The sequence below is a fragment of the Trichechus manatus genome, unplaced genomic scaffold, assembly GCF_000243295.1.
Source record: "Trichechus manatus latirostris isolate Lorelei unplaced genomic scaffold, TriManLat1.0 scaffold00127, whole genome shotgun sequence".
Lineage (NCBI taxonomy): Eukaryota > Metazoa > Chordata > Mammalia > Sirenia > Trichechidae > Trichechus > Trichechus manatus.
The window spans coordinates 7,668,646-7,681,192 of record NW_004444063.1 but is presented as its reverse complement, the minus strand read 5'-3'; the positions used below and the strand labels follow the sequence as shown (position 1 = coordinate 7,681,192).

The following is a 12,547-nucleotide window of genomic DNA, read 5'->3' as shown; positions in this document are numbered from 1 at the left end:
TAATTTGGACTTCATCAAAATTAGAAAATCTGTTTGAAAGACACTATTTTTTTTTTTTTAAAAAAAAGGCAAATAAAGACTGGGAGAAAATAATCACGATCTATGTATCAGAGAAAGGACTTGATCTGGGATATATAAAGAACACAACTCAATAGGACAAACTACTCAGTTAAAAATGGGCAAAGATTTGACATACATTTAACAAAAGAAGATATATGAATGGCCAACAAGCACATGAAAAGGCTTAATATCATTAAAGAAAAGTGCAAATTAAAACCACAGTGAGATACTACCTCATATCCACTTAAAAAAAAACCAAACTTGTTGCTGACAAGTCGATTCTGACTTATGGTGACCTCGTGTTATAGAATAGGACTGGTCTAGAGTTTTCTTGGCTGTAATTTTTTCAGAGGCAGATTGCCAGGATGGTCTTCCGTGGTAATGCTGGGTGGGTTTGAACTGCCAGCCTTTAGGTTAGTAGTCGATTGTAAACTGTTTGCATCAACTCCTCAGGGACCTTCACATCCACTGGAATGACTAAAATGAAAAAGACTGACAGTACAAAGTGTTGGTAGGATGTGGAACAACTGGAACTCTCATTCATTGCTGGAGTTATGCAAAAGGTGCACCTGATTTGGAAAGCTGATAAACAGTTTTTTCGGAAGTTAAAATATACTTACCACATGACCCAGCAATTCTATTCCTAGGTATTTTCCCAGGAAAAATGACAGGGTTGTATATATGTGTTCATAGCTATTTGTTCTTAATAGTCAAAAAACTGGAAAAACAGTAATACTCATCAACAGATTAATAGATAAATTGTAGTATATCCATACGATGGAATTCTGTTCCATAATAAAAAGGAATGAACTACTAATACAGGTAACATGGATGAATCTCAAAAACATGCGAGCGAAAGAAGTCAGACATAAAGAGTATGTATTGTGTGATTACATTTGTATGAAACTACAGGAAAGACTATCGCCAGTCATTTCAGAGAAAAAGTTTGGCAGCTACATGGGTATATATCTGCACCCATGCACAGATGTGTGCGTGCACACACACATGCACATCTTTCATGCTTCTTGTTTTTTAATTGTGCTTTAGATGAAGGTTTACAGAGCAAATTAGTTGCTCATTAAACTATTAATTCACATATTGTTTTGTGACATTGGTTGCCAACCCCGTGATATGTCAGCACTCTCCCCTTCTTGACTTTGGGCTCCCTGTCACCAGCTTTCCTGTCCTCTCCTGCCTTCTAGTCCTTGCCCCTGGGCTGGTGTGCCCATTTAGTCTCATATATATAATATGATTCAGCTATGTGTTTGTTTTATGGGCCTTTTTCTAATCTTTGGCTGAAGGGTAAACCCCAGGAGTGACTTCAGTACTCAGTTAAAAGGGTATCTGGGGGCCATATTCTCCTGATTTCTCCAGTCTCTTGTCAGACCAGTAAGTCCGTTTTTTTTTTGTGAGTTAGAATTTTGTTCTGTGTTTTTCTCCAGCTTTGTCTGGGACCCTCTGTTGTAATCCCTGTTAGAGCAGTCGGTTGTTTTACTTTTTATAACTGAATTCAGGGAACAATGGTTTATTTGGTTATTGATTATCCTCAGAAAAGTAGAACTTCAAGAAGTACATAGTTTGAAAGCTCTTCTTAATGTCTTTTTTTTTTTTTTTTTAAGGATTTCGTATGACAAATCATAAGACCTCTTTCAGCTACAGTGGGACAGATTTAATGCTGGTTCAACGATAAGTAAGCTTTATTGGTAATTGAAACCTGGTCATTGATTTTGGGGAAAAACCTCTTCGGCATCTGATAGAATTTCAGCCTCCACTCTTTCTTCACCCAATAATATTGCCAAATTCTTCAAAGTCTATAGCAAGGATGTACATTTTTACTTGATTTTTTTGTTTTACATTTCCATCTCTGATCTTTACCACTTCACTATGATCAACTGCTAATTGTTCATATTTGCTTCTGTTCCTTCTATTTCATGCAAAATTTTCTCATTTAAAAATACATAGAGAATTGCATAGATCATAAATACACTATTTAACAAATACTTATAAAACAAATGCTTGTGTAAGCCAAATCAAGTAGTCCAAGTCAAGAAATAGAACATTACCAATATACCAGAAGCCACCAGGCATCTCTTCCTAGTCACAGTCCCTACCCTCAACCCTAGAGATAACCACTCTCCTGACTTTATAATAATTTACTTGCTTTACTTTAATTTTAAACCTATGTATCCATCTCTGAACAAAATAAATTAGTTTAACTTGTTTTTGAAATTCATGTAAATGAAATAATTCCATGTGTATTATTTTGGGTCTTCTTTCCTTTAACAACATATTGGTGAGAGTCATCCATGTTGTTGCATGAAGTTGTCATTCATTTTCATTTTGTGTCACATCCTTTTGTATGAATATACCACAATGTAGTTAATTTTTTCTGGACAGACTTTTAGATTGTTTCTTAAAATTTGGAGCTATTGCCAAAATTTGGAGCAAAAATGATGTTTTTGCTACTTCTGTTTGTCATTTTATTCTGATGATACATAAGAGCATCTTATATAAATATAGCTTTTTATGATATATTACATGCCTTCATATATACCATCTCACTTAATCCTCATTTGAGGCTTGTAACATTGGCCGTGCAATATTCCATTTTGTAGTTGAAAAAACTGAGGGAGAGCTTGTTACTTGATCAGGCTAAATGTGTCTAAAAGTCAGTGAAGTACTAGAAGTACCATAGAGATTTTGTTTCAAAGTCTGAATTCTAAACTTTTGATTCCGTTTCAAACCCAAACTGAGCATGCTCAATATCTGAACTGAGTTCAAGTATTTCAGATTAAAAACAAAAACTTAAAAAGTAATTACCTGGCGAAAGAGATGCCCCCATTGCCCTGTTTTTCAAATCAAGGCTTTATTATTGTTTCTTTGGAAGTTGACCTAAAAGCAACTTTATTTAATTGTAGGTAGGACTTCGGAACATAACTTCTTTAAATTGTCAATAGCAAAACTGTTCACACAGATAGAAAGCTATATCTGTAGCATTTATTTTGATGGAGGAAGCGAGAAGGAGGGGAACAGATGTTGGTGAATATTGTGACTGGAGAAATCTCAGAGAATGCCACTCCCCTTCTCTCTCATGCCTATCTCGTTTATGACAGACTGGGCTTTTAATTCAAGGAGGCTCTGCCAGTCACTAGCTAAGTGGCCTTAGATAATTCACTTCAAGCTATTTGGCCTTAGTGTCCTCATTTTTAAAATAAGTCCCATCATGTTATCTGTAAGGTCTATTCCATTTCTAAAATTCTATGAATCTATGAGTCTGCGAAATACTCTCTTGTGCTGTAGACCAGTCTGACCCTTTTATGTGTGGAATGTGCTGAGCTGTGTTCAAAAGCCAACTTTAGATGTTGATGTTACTGAAAAGTGACACTTTCTTTGTTATCTTAAAATTAAAACCAAAAGAAGTCTAAGGTTTGTAAAGTGGACACGTTTTAGGCAACTTTTAATTTGAGAAATGAGTATTTATTATCAGTGCCAGCACTGAAATATTTTGTGAAGAATTCAGTACTTCTCTAAAGATGTTTATTTATAAATCTGTTTCAAGTATGTACACTTGAAAAAAATTAAAAGGAAGTTGGCTTAGAAAAAGCAAGAAGATAGAAAATGTATTGGTATCACTTCCAAGGTATGTTTGAAACTTTTAAAGGTGTATATATTAACAAAACCCATGGAGTAGCAAACACCTCCTTGGTTCAAAAATACATTTCAGCAGATGTACCTTCCATGTGGAAATGTATAAGAAAAGCTGTATATCCTTTCTGTTCTGCCTCCAAAAATAGAAGCACAAATTATTGTACTTTAAATAGTCATTCTTCAACCAAACATTTAAGAAACAGGAAGTAGTATTGTGAATGTCATTCCCAAAGTAGTACATGGAAATGGGGAAATGTTTATTTTAAACTTCATAAAATAAGAAATCACTTCACTCTAAATCAGAAGGAAATTTGAATTGGGAAAATGTAAGGGTGGTAAAATAAAGCATTTATTATGGGCTGTAAAGTAGAAAACCATGTATTAATTTTCAGTGTTCAGTAGAAGGAAACTGTTTAAAAGAGAAGAAAAAGAAAATACACCACCTCCCAATGTAAAGTTAGTATTTGATGGTGGTTTCTGGCAAAGGTAACTCATATATTAAAAGGAAATTGCTCACCTTTATAGTAAATGAGAAATATGAATAACTGAGCAGTAGATTTGAAAACATGAGTAGCTCCAAGTCTGTATATGCTGCAACAGTGATGAGCATAAAGAATTTTCAGTTTCAAACAAAGACATATTTGTTTTTGTAGAATCAGTTAAAAGAGATTTAATTTCACATGACTTTTTAAAAAAAAAATTGTTTTCAGCAAAAGTTTACACAGCAAATTAGGTTCCCGTTTAACAATTTCTACAGAAATTATTCAGTTACATTGATTACATTTTTCACAATGTGTTAACATTCTTAGTAATTCCGGTCTGGTTGTCACATGACTTCTTTTAATGGCCAAGGTCTTTGATTCAGGATGGAGTTAAACTTGTTAAATAGCAACTCAGAAATAATGTTCATGATGCTGTGAGTTTAACTGTTTCCTCTCATATTTTTACTAAGAAGTTTAGATGGAGAAAGCAAGTAAAACAGTTCTTTTGAGCTTATAAGCCTTCGTGGTATTTACCCATTCAGTGGACAGAGAGTGCCACTTTCTTGGTTTGGAGTTTGGGTGGGATAGGAAGTGTTCATCCTGACTGCTTGAAAATAAACATTCCAGGTTCTGAATTTTAACTATGGCAAGAATGTGAATTTTCTTTCTTCAGTCTTCCTCCTTGAATGTATGCTTAAGTCTTAGCATGTTATTTTCTGGTGGTATGTTAGAGCGCTTGTCCTCTGGTAGAATCAAGGTTCTAAATTCATGCCTTATTACCACCTAGATTTGTGACATTGAGCATATATACATTTATCTTCACTGAAGATCTTCATGTATACAAATGCAAAAATAACTGCCTTCCCTATCTTAACTACTTTTAGAGTCATGGCTTTGGGCAGTGATTAAAAGAAAAAGGGATAAATTTATTTCACTTAAGATGTTCAGATTCTGTGATCCTGTAATTTAGTTATTATTGATTGGCACTTGGTATAGCTTGTAAATATATGAAGGAGTCCTGGTGGCACAGTGACTGAGAGCTCGGCTGGTAACCGTAAGGTCAGTGGTTCGAACCCACCAGCTGCTCTGCAGGCAAAAGATGGGGCAGTCTACTTCTGTAAAGATTTACAGCCTCGGAAACCCTGTGGGACAGTTCTACTCTACCCTATAGGGTTGCCGTGAGTTGGAATCGACTTCATGGCAATGGATATAAATACATGAGGCCTCTTTCAAAAATTTGTAAATATGTGGTTTATATGTTTCATTTCACTACTTGGGACAAAAATGTTACATTTCTTTGAATAATCAAATTAATATATCTTTCGGTTCTGATCTTTTTATTTCAAAGATGTCTTTTTTTCTTCACTCTCCCTACGACCTTGTCTTTCTTAACTTTATATCTAATCTTTTTGCAAACATCATCTATACTTGTTGAGTCTGCTTCTTTCCTTTCACTCCAACTCACTGTAATCTGATTTCTGCCCATACTACTTCATTAAAACTGCTGTTAACACCAGGGTCACCAAGTATCTGTTTGCTGCAAAATCTAATAAACAGTTCTCGTCTTTGCTGTCTCATTGACGGTTAATATTTTTCACCACTTCCTCCTTGATACAGGCTTCATTGACACATTTAACTAGTTTTCCTTCGCTCTCTCTTTCTGATAATATCCAAGCCTCCTTTACAGATTTCTCTTTTTCTACTCATTATTTAAATATTGCTATATCTCAGAGAGCTCTGTCTTAGGCCTTCCTTGCTTCTCGTGATACCGTTTTCCCTCAATAGTGACATTTCATTGCTTCAGTTGTAATCTGCTAATGATTCCAAGACACCTCCTTGGCTTTAGGCTTGTATATCCAGCTGTCTACTGGACTTATTCACTTGACTGTTGCATTAGGCTGCAGTTGATAGAAACCCACTTCAAAGTGGTTTCAGGTCAAAAGGGGAGAAACAGTAACATACAAAACCAAACCTCAAGTGCACAGGTGAAATGGACTTTACGGATAACTGGGATCAGAAATTTGTATCATCTTTACTTCTCTTTTGTCTCTGCTTGTCGGCATTATTATCTCAGAACCATCTTCTCTATGAGATGTGGAACATGGTTTTCTTATGTCAGCCTTAAGGACGACAGCTTGGTAGTCAGAAAGAAAAGAGGTGGATTCTGATTGACTCGGCTTGGTTGGCTGGAGTGGGATAGAGAGTATGTTGCTGGGCACATGCTCATTCCTGTGGTGGTGATGGTAGTGGTCTGCTCTCACTGTTGGATCCTTCGCACCTGACACTCAAGGTGCTCTAAAAATATTTGTTGAATGAACATTAATTTGTTAAAGTCTTGATTTTTTTTTCAATGTTTACTTCTTTGAATAATATTTACTCTTAATTTTGCCCCAGGTTTTGGAAATATAAGCCTCCAAGGATAAGTAAAGTAACTTTTTTTTTCTTTTTCTTTTTTTCTAGACTACCAGTTTTAGGTCCTGGGTCAACACAGCAATTTTTATGCCTTCCTGGTGGTTCAGAAACGAGTCTCTGTAGAACCAGAACAAAGAAAGGAGAACAGTCTTTTTCTTTATTAAATTGACTGCATAAGATACTTGACTTCCAGGAACAAAAACACAGTGAAGTAATAAAATTATTATTTTGACATCATTGGACATTCATCATATTGAGGAGCGTACTTTGTGGAGCTTCCTGAGTTGAGATTTGAAATCTTCATTGGTGCTCATTTATACCTGGGACTATAAGCATGAGTGAATTCTGGTTGTGTTTCAACTGCTGTATTGCAGAACAGCCTCAGCCTGTAAGTATGAAGCGATATGTGTACATATGGGGTGGGGTACTTACTAAATATACTGCTGCTTCTCAACCTAAGAATCAAGACTTCAGGGATAATTACGGGCAGTTCTATGGAGTGTCACAGATTGTCCAGTGGAACTCTGAACATCTGGTTAAAGAAAAAATTGACATCTTCTGCATAAATACTGTGTGTCACTGACTGTGTTACACTGTACATGACTGACAGTGTTGTGTTCTTCTACCAAATAGACAGCTTTTGGACAGTGAGGAGGAAAGGAGACAATAACCTGAGGAGAAGTAGCTAAGTCAGCCTTGGAATTCAGTGGGGAGGAAGATCTGGCAGCCAGATTGCCCTCATATCCTTCTCAGCTTATTGTCTCATTTTCCTCACAGTGACTCTCTGAGGAAGAAATCATTTTCCATGTTTTTAGTTGAAACAGGTTCAGGTTTTTGCCCAAAGTCAGGTAGATAGTAAGTGGTCTTGGCTGCCTTCTTCTTGGGACATGCCCCATTTTGTGCCTTCTAATCTGTATACATACTGTTGCCTCTACTAAAGTCCTGCCTTCAAACCCCCAAACTCAGCAAATTTCTATCATCTTTTATGATGCCTAGATCAAAAGTCACCTCTGTAAAATGTTTCTGGACTTTCCCTTGACTTAGATCATACTTCATCTGTATTCCCACAGCTCTTAGTTCATTTTATTATTATAACATAGAACCCCTTGAATAGTAAATAACTTAATTATTCAACATTTTCTGCCACATTTTGAATTCTTCAGGGGCTGTAACCATTATTTACCTTTGTATCCTCAGGATCAAGTATGATACCTTGAAGAATGTAGATACTTGGGATGGATGGATGGTTATTCTGTGTTGTTTACATTTGTAACAACATAAAAGGAAGAATGAGGCTTAAATTTAAAAATGTAATTGCACACATAATGTACGAATGAATTTTCATTATAAAAATTCATGCAGGATAGACAAAAGAAAAAATGAAAGTCCCCTTTTTGTCCTCTTCTGTCGATTTCACTGCTTCCCAGGTGAAATCACTTTTAGAATTTGGTATATAGTCCTCTAGACATCACTCAGTGAATTTATATGTACGTGTTGTATGTAGGTTCAATGCTATACATATTGGTCTATCACCGCGCTTAACAATATGTCTCATTATTTCATGCTTAAATGTAAATCTATTTGCATCATCATTTTTAAAGTCTCCGTAGTATTCATGATCTAAATATGCCATAACATATAATTTTTCTGTTAATGATCATAATTTATATACACATTATCATTTAATTTGTACTCACTTGATTACTAGTGAGGTTAAGCATCTTTTTATATATTTAGTGTAAACTTGTATGTTTCTTCTTCATTGAGTTGCCTGTTGATAGTTTTGCTATTTTTTGTGTGTGTTAGTCTATTTTACAGCTCTGTACATATGTCATGGCTAATAATCCTTTGTTATACATGTTAATCTCAGTTTATCAACTTGTTTTTTAACTTTATGGATTCCTTCATCATATACAAGTTTTCCTTAAGGAGACCTTCACCGCTCCAATATTTTGAAGACCTACTGTCCTATTATCATTTTGTTTTTCGCGTTTAGCTCTTTGATCCATGTGGAATGGAAAATTGATGAATTTGTGTGATGTAAGGTAGGAGTTCTTTTATGCCAGTCAGCTGTCTGAAGACAGTTTATAGTCACTCAGTCTTTTTATTAGTGATTTGAAATGTCACCTTTATTATATACTACATTTTCATATATTTACGGGTCCATTTCTGAAGTCTGTTCCATTGGTACATCTGTTTACCCTGTGCCCCTACCATACTGTTTTGATTGCTGCAGTTACATCGTATGTTTTGCTGTTTCGTAAGGGGAATCTGTTTCATAGCTCTTCTTTTTCAACTGTATTGAAAATTATGTTGTGGTTAGGTAGGTCCCTGTTATGTTATTCTTTATATCTTTTTCCTTGTATGAGATAGTTCATAGTGCATGTTTTAATCCTATAGGTGTTTACTTTGGGATTGCAATAAATCTAGAGAGTAATTTGGGTCAGAATTGGCATCTTTACAATATTGAGTAATCTCGTTGAGAAACGCGGCATATGTCTTCATTTGTACAGATCTTTTCATATTCTTTTAGTGAAGTTTTAAAATTTTATCACCTAAGTTTTGCACATTTCTTGTTAGTTTCATTCTAAATATTTTATGGATTTTTATTGCTACTCTGAATGGAATCCTATTTTTCCTGTTACATTTCCTAATTGGTTAGTATATAGGAAACTTTTTTTATATGTTAACTTTGTATTTAGTCACCTTACTGAGCACTTTGACTAGTTTATTTAGTTGAAACCTTTATATTTTCTAATTACCTCCAAATAGTGAAAATTTTATAGTCTTTTTCTGATATTTAAACCTTTTATCCTTTTGGTATCTTCCTGCATTTACTAGTATAAGGTTAAATAGTGTCAGTGATGGTTCTTTGCTTATCCTGACTTTAATGGGAAAGGTCCTAACTTATTTAAGCATGAAGTGAATGTGTGTTTAAGTGAATATTCTTTAAGACATCATATACATTTAAATTATTATAAATAATTTATGGTCTGTATTACCAAGAATTACATTTTTAACAGTGTTTTAAAAGATTATAGAATACTTGAGCCATATTGCCATATTTTAAAAGATTTATTTATTGCCAGTACTCACAGTGTATTTTAGAGGAAACCCTATTCAAATACGTACTATAGGCATACTCACCAATAGTTAAAATAGAAAGGCCTAGATTATGAATTTAAATAGCATAAGGAGTATAAGGCTTGGACTGTAAATATGAGACACTAGAAATATACTTTTTCCTACACAAAAAACTTTCTACTTGAGTTTTTGCATACAGCATTTAACAGGTCAGTATTGTGTTGTTATTTAATGACACATTTGTGTGAAATATGCAAAAAATGGGCATCAATTTCTTAGCCTTTTTGACTTGCAAGAAAAAAATCACACAAAACAGGGTCAGGAGGTCATCGTAATGGAAGAACAGCTTGCTTGTTGGCATTGGGAAAACAGATTTAAAGGATGCACTACTAGTTTTATGTATCCTTACATTCCATAAAAAACGTATCTTTGCAGTTCTGTTAGACAGTATCAAGACGGCCTTATTTAAAAGCTGCTTGGTCATCTCCAGAGTTTTCTTTTCTAAAAGTATTTACTGAAACAAAGTGCTGCTGCCAGCCCTCCCACTCATTCTTTACCACCCCCTGCTCTTGCACATTCCAAGTATGAAAAAGGAGCAACCCAATATTGGGAAGAAAATATGGTGCATTTTTCTGAGCCAGTAGCATAAGATTCATATTTTTCTCTTCCTACTCTTTCATTTTAACACAGTACAATACATAGTATAATAGAGTCCCAAATTTTTGAGCCATGGTCATCAAAACTTTTTAATTGACTGTAGTTTAAATGCTGTAATTGTTTATCTTAAATATAACTAGGGTTATAGATTAAAAATTGCATGGTTGCTACATAGCAACTTAGGTTTAAAAAAAAGATGTTTGTCAGCTGTTTATAGGACTAGTGAACTCTACTCAGTTCATGGTACTGGTGAACTTCTAAGGTATCCTTAAAAACAATGAACATTATTTTTTTAAAAAAAAAAGATTATAGCTCTTCCCTCATTTAATATTTCTTCACATGGCATTGGTTTGTTGTAATGCTGTTCATATCTGAAATGTGGTTTGTTTGTTTTTTTAAATTAGATATGTAAGTACATAATCACCATATATTGGTGCATATAACAACACTGTGGTATTCCTGCAGTGAGCCCCACGTACTGAAGAAATGCTCGTGAGCAAAACAGATGTCTTTGGCCTCATAGCTCTCTAGTGGAGGAGGTATTTAGTGAACAAATAAAATCCATAGTATAGCAGGTGATGATAAGTGCCGTGTGGAAAAAGAAGGCAGGACAAGAGGATAGAGAATGATGTTGGAGAAATGGGGTATTAATTTAAATAGGTGTTGAGGGAAGACCTCTCTGATGAAGTGACATTTATCAAGGAAGTAAGGGAGTGAGCCGCGTGGATGCCTGGAGAATGGCACTTTAGTCGGAGTGAATAGGAACGGTAGCGGCTGTGAAACGTAGCATGTGTAGTGTATGTGAGAGGAGCAGCAAAGAAGGCACTGTGGCTGAGTTGCGGGGAAAGTGGTGGAAAATGAGGCCAGAGAGGTGGCCGAGGGCCAGCTCACGTGTGGCCTTCTAGGCCATGTAAAGACTGGTTTTTATTCTTTGTGAAATGGAAAACCATTGAATGGCTTTGAGCAAAATGATGTAAGCTGACTTATGTTTTTAAAAGAATCAGTATGTAGAGAATGGATTGTAGCGGAGAAAGGGTAGAAAGAAGTAGGAAGACAGGAGGCTATAGCGGTTAACCAAGTGAAAGAACATGTCTTTTTCAGTGGTTTGAGTGTTACTATATGCCAGACTGAGAGCACCAACTAGCAGTATTGCACACTGTAGTACCGTGATCCCCTTACTCCATCCCACGCATTCAGCCAGTTAGTCCTCAGCTATCTGGAATTGAGTGTGTGGTTGTTTGGCAACAAGGCTGTTTATTTCCTGAAGGGGCTTTTCTTTCTGCCATTTTTGTTGTTGTTCTGATACAGTTTTAATCCATAATTTTTTTTCCAAAAGCCATCGAGTTGATTCTGCCTCATGGTGACTCCATGTGTGTCAGAGTAGAACTGCGCTCAGTAGGGTTTTCAGTGGTTGATTTTTCAGAAGTAGATTGCCAGGTTTTTCTTCCAAGGTGCCTCTGTGTGGACTCCAACTTCCAACCTTTCATAAGTAGCCAAACACATCAACCTCTTGCACCACCCAGGGCACTTAACCTCATGATATTGAGGGGAAGTGTGTGTAAGTGCTGGTACTGGACCTGCCACAAGGAAACAAAGGAAGAGCATCATGCTTGATGTTTTAGAGGATTCAGTTCTTCTTCAAGGGAAATGTTGAGGAAATGGGGTAGGGGTCGGGCAGGAGAGTGGGGGATTAGTAGACAGTTAGGAATTAGTAAAAGACCTTACCCTGTTGCCGTTGAGTCAATTCCGTCTTATAGCAACCTATAAGTAGAGCTGCCCCATAGGGTTTCCAGGGAGGCTGGTGGATTTGAACTGCCAGCCTTTTGGTTAGCAGCCAGACTCTTAACCACTGCACCACAGAGGCTCCTGTAGAAGACTTTAGACATTCTGAAAAGCATCAAAGCCATTACTGCAGCCTGAGAGAATGAACCAACAACTCCTTGAAAGGTGGCTAAAAGAAACTCTACTGAGGGCATTCCATGATTTCAGAGAATTTATATAAAACAGAAGAACAGGAACTCTTGTGTGGTGTTATCTTCTCAAGCACTGTGCTGTAATGACCTCAGATGACATAGATTGATTTAGAACTTCCATTTTTTAGGAACACCGTTCTTCACCCTAAATGAGGTGTGAGTATGCTAGAAATGTCATCTATTTTTCCTTTTCTTTTTAAAAACACCAATGTGCATTCTCTTGCTTTCTTT

General features: G+C 35.9%; 1 protein-coding gene across 5 annotated transcripts in view; it reads left to right on the top strand.

Annotated features, from left to right (window-relative positions):
- Nucleotides 1-12,547, top strand: part of CDC42SE2 (CDC42 small effector 2) — a 115,991-nt gene that overhangs the window by 67,843 nt on the left and 35,601 nt on the right. For 4 of the 5 annotated variants that reach the window (XM_023739020.1, XM_023739019.1, XM_023739018.1 and 1 more), the window contains one exon: nt 6,651-6,990. In XM_023739020.1, the coding sequence (XP_023594788.1) occupies nt 6,937-6,990 (54 nt within the window). In that variant the 5' untranslated portion in view covers nt 6,651-6,936. Of the gene's footprint in view, nt 1-1,687; nt 1,751-6,650; nt 6,991-12,547 lie in introns of those variants that run through there. The other variant, XM_023739021.1, reaches the window with a different exon arrangement.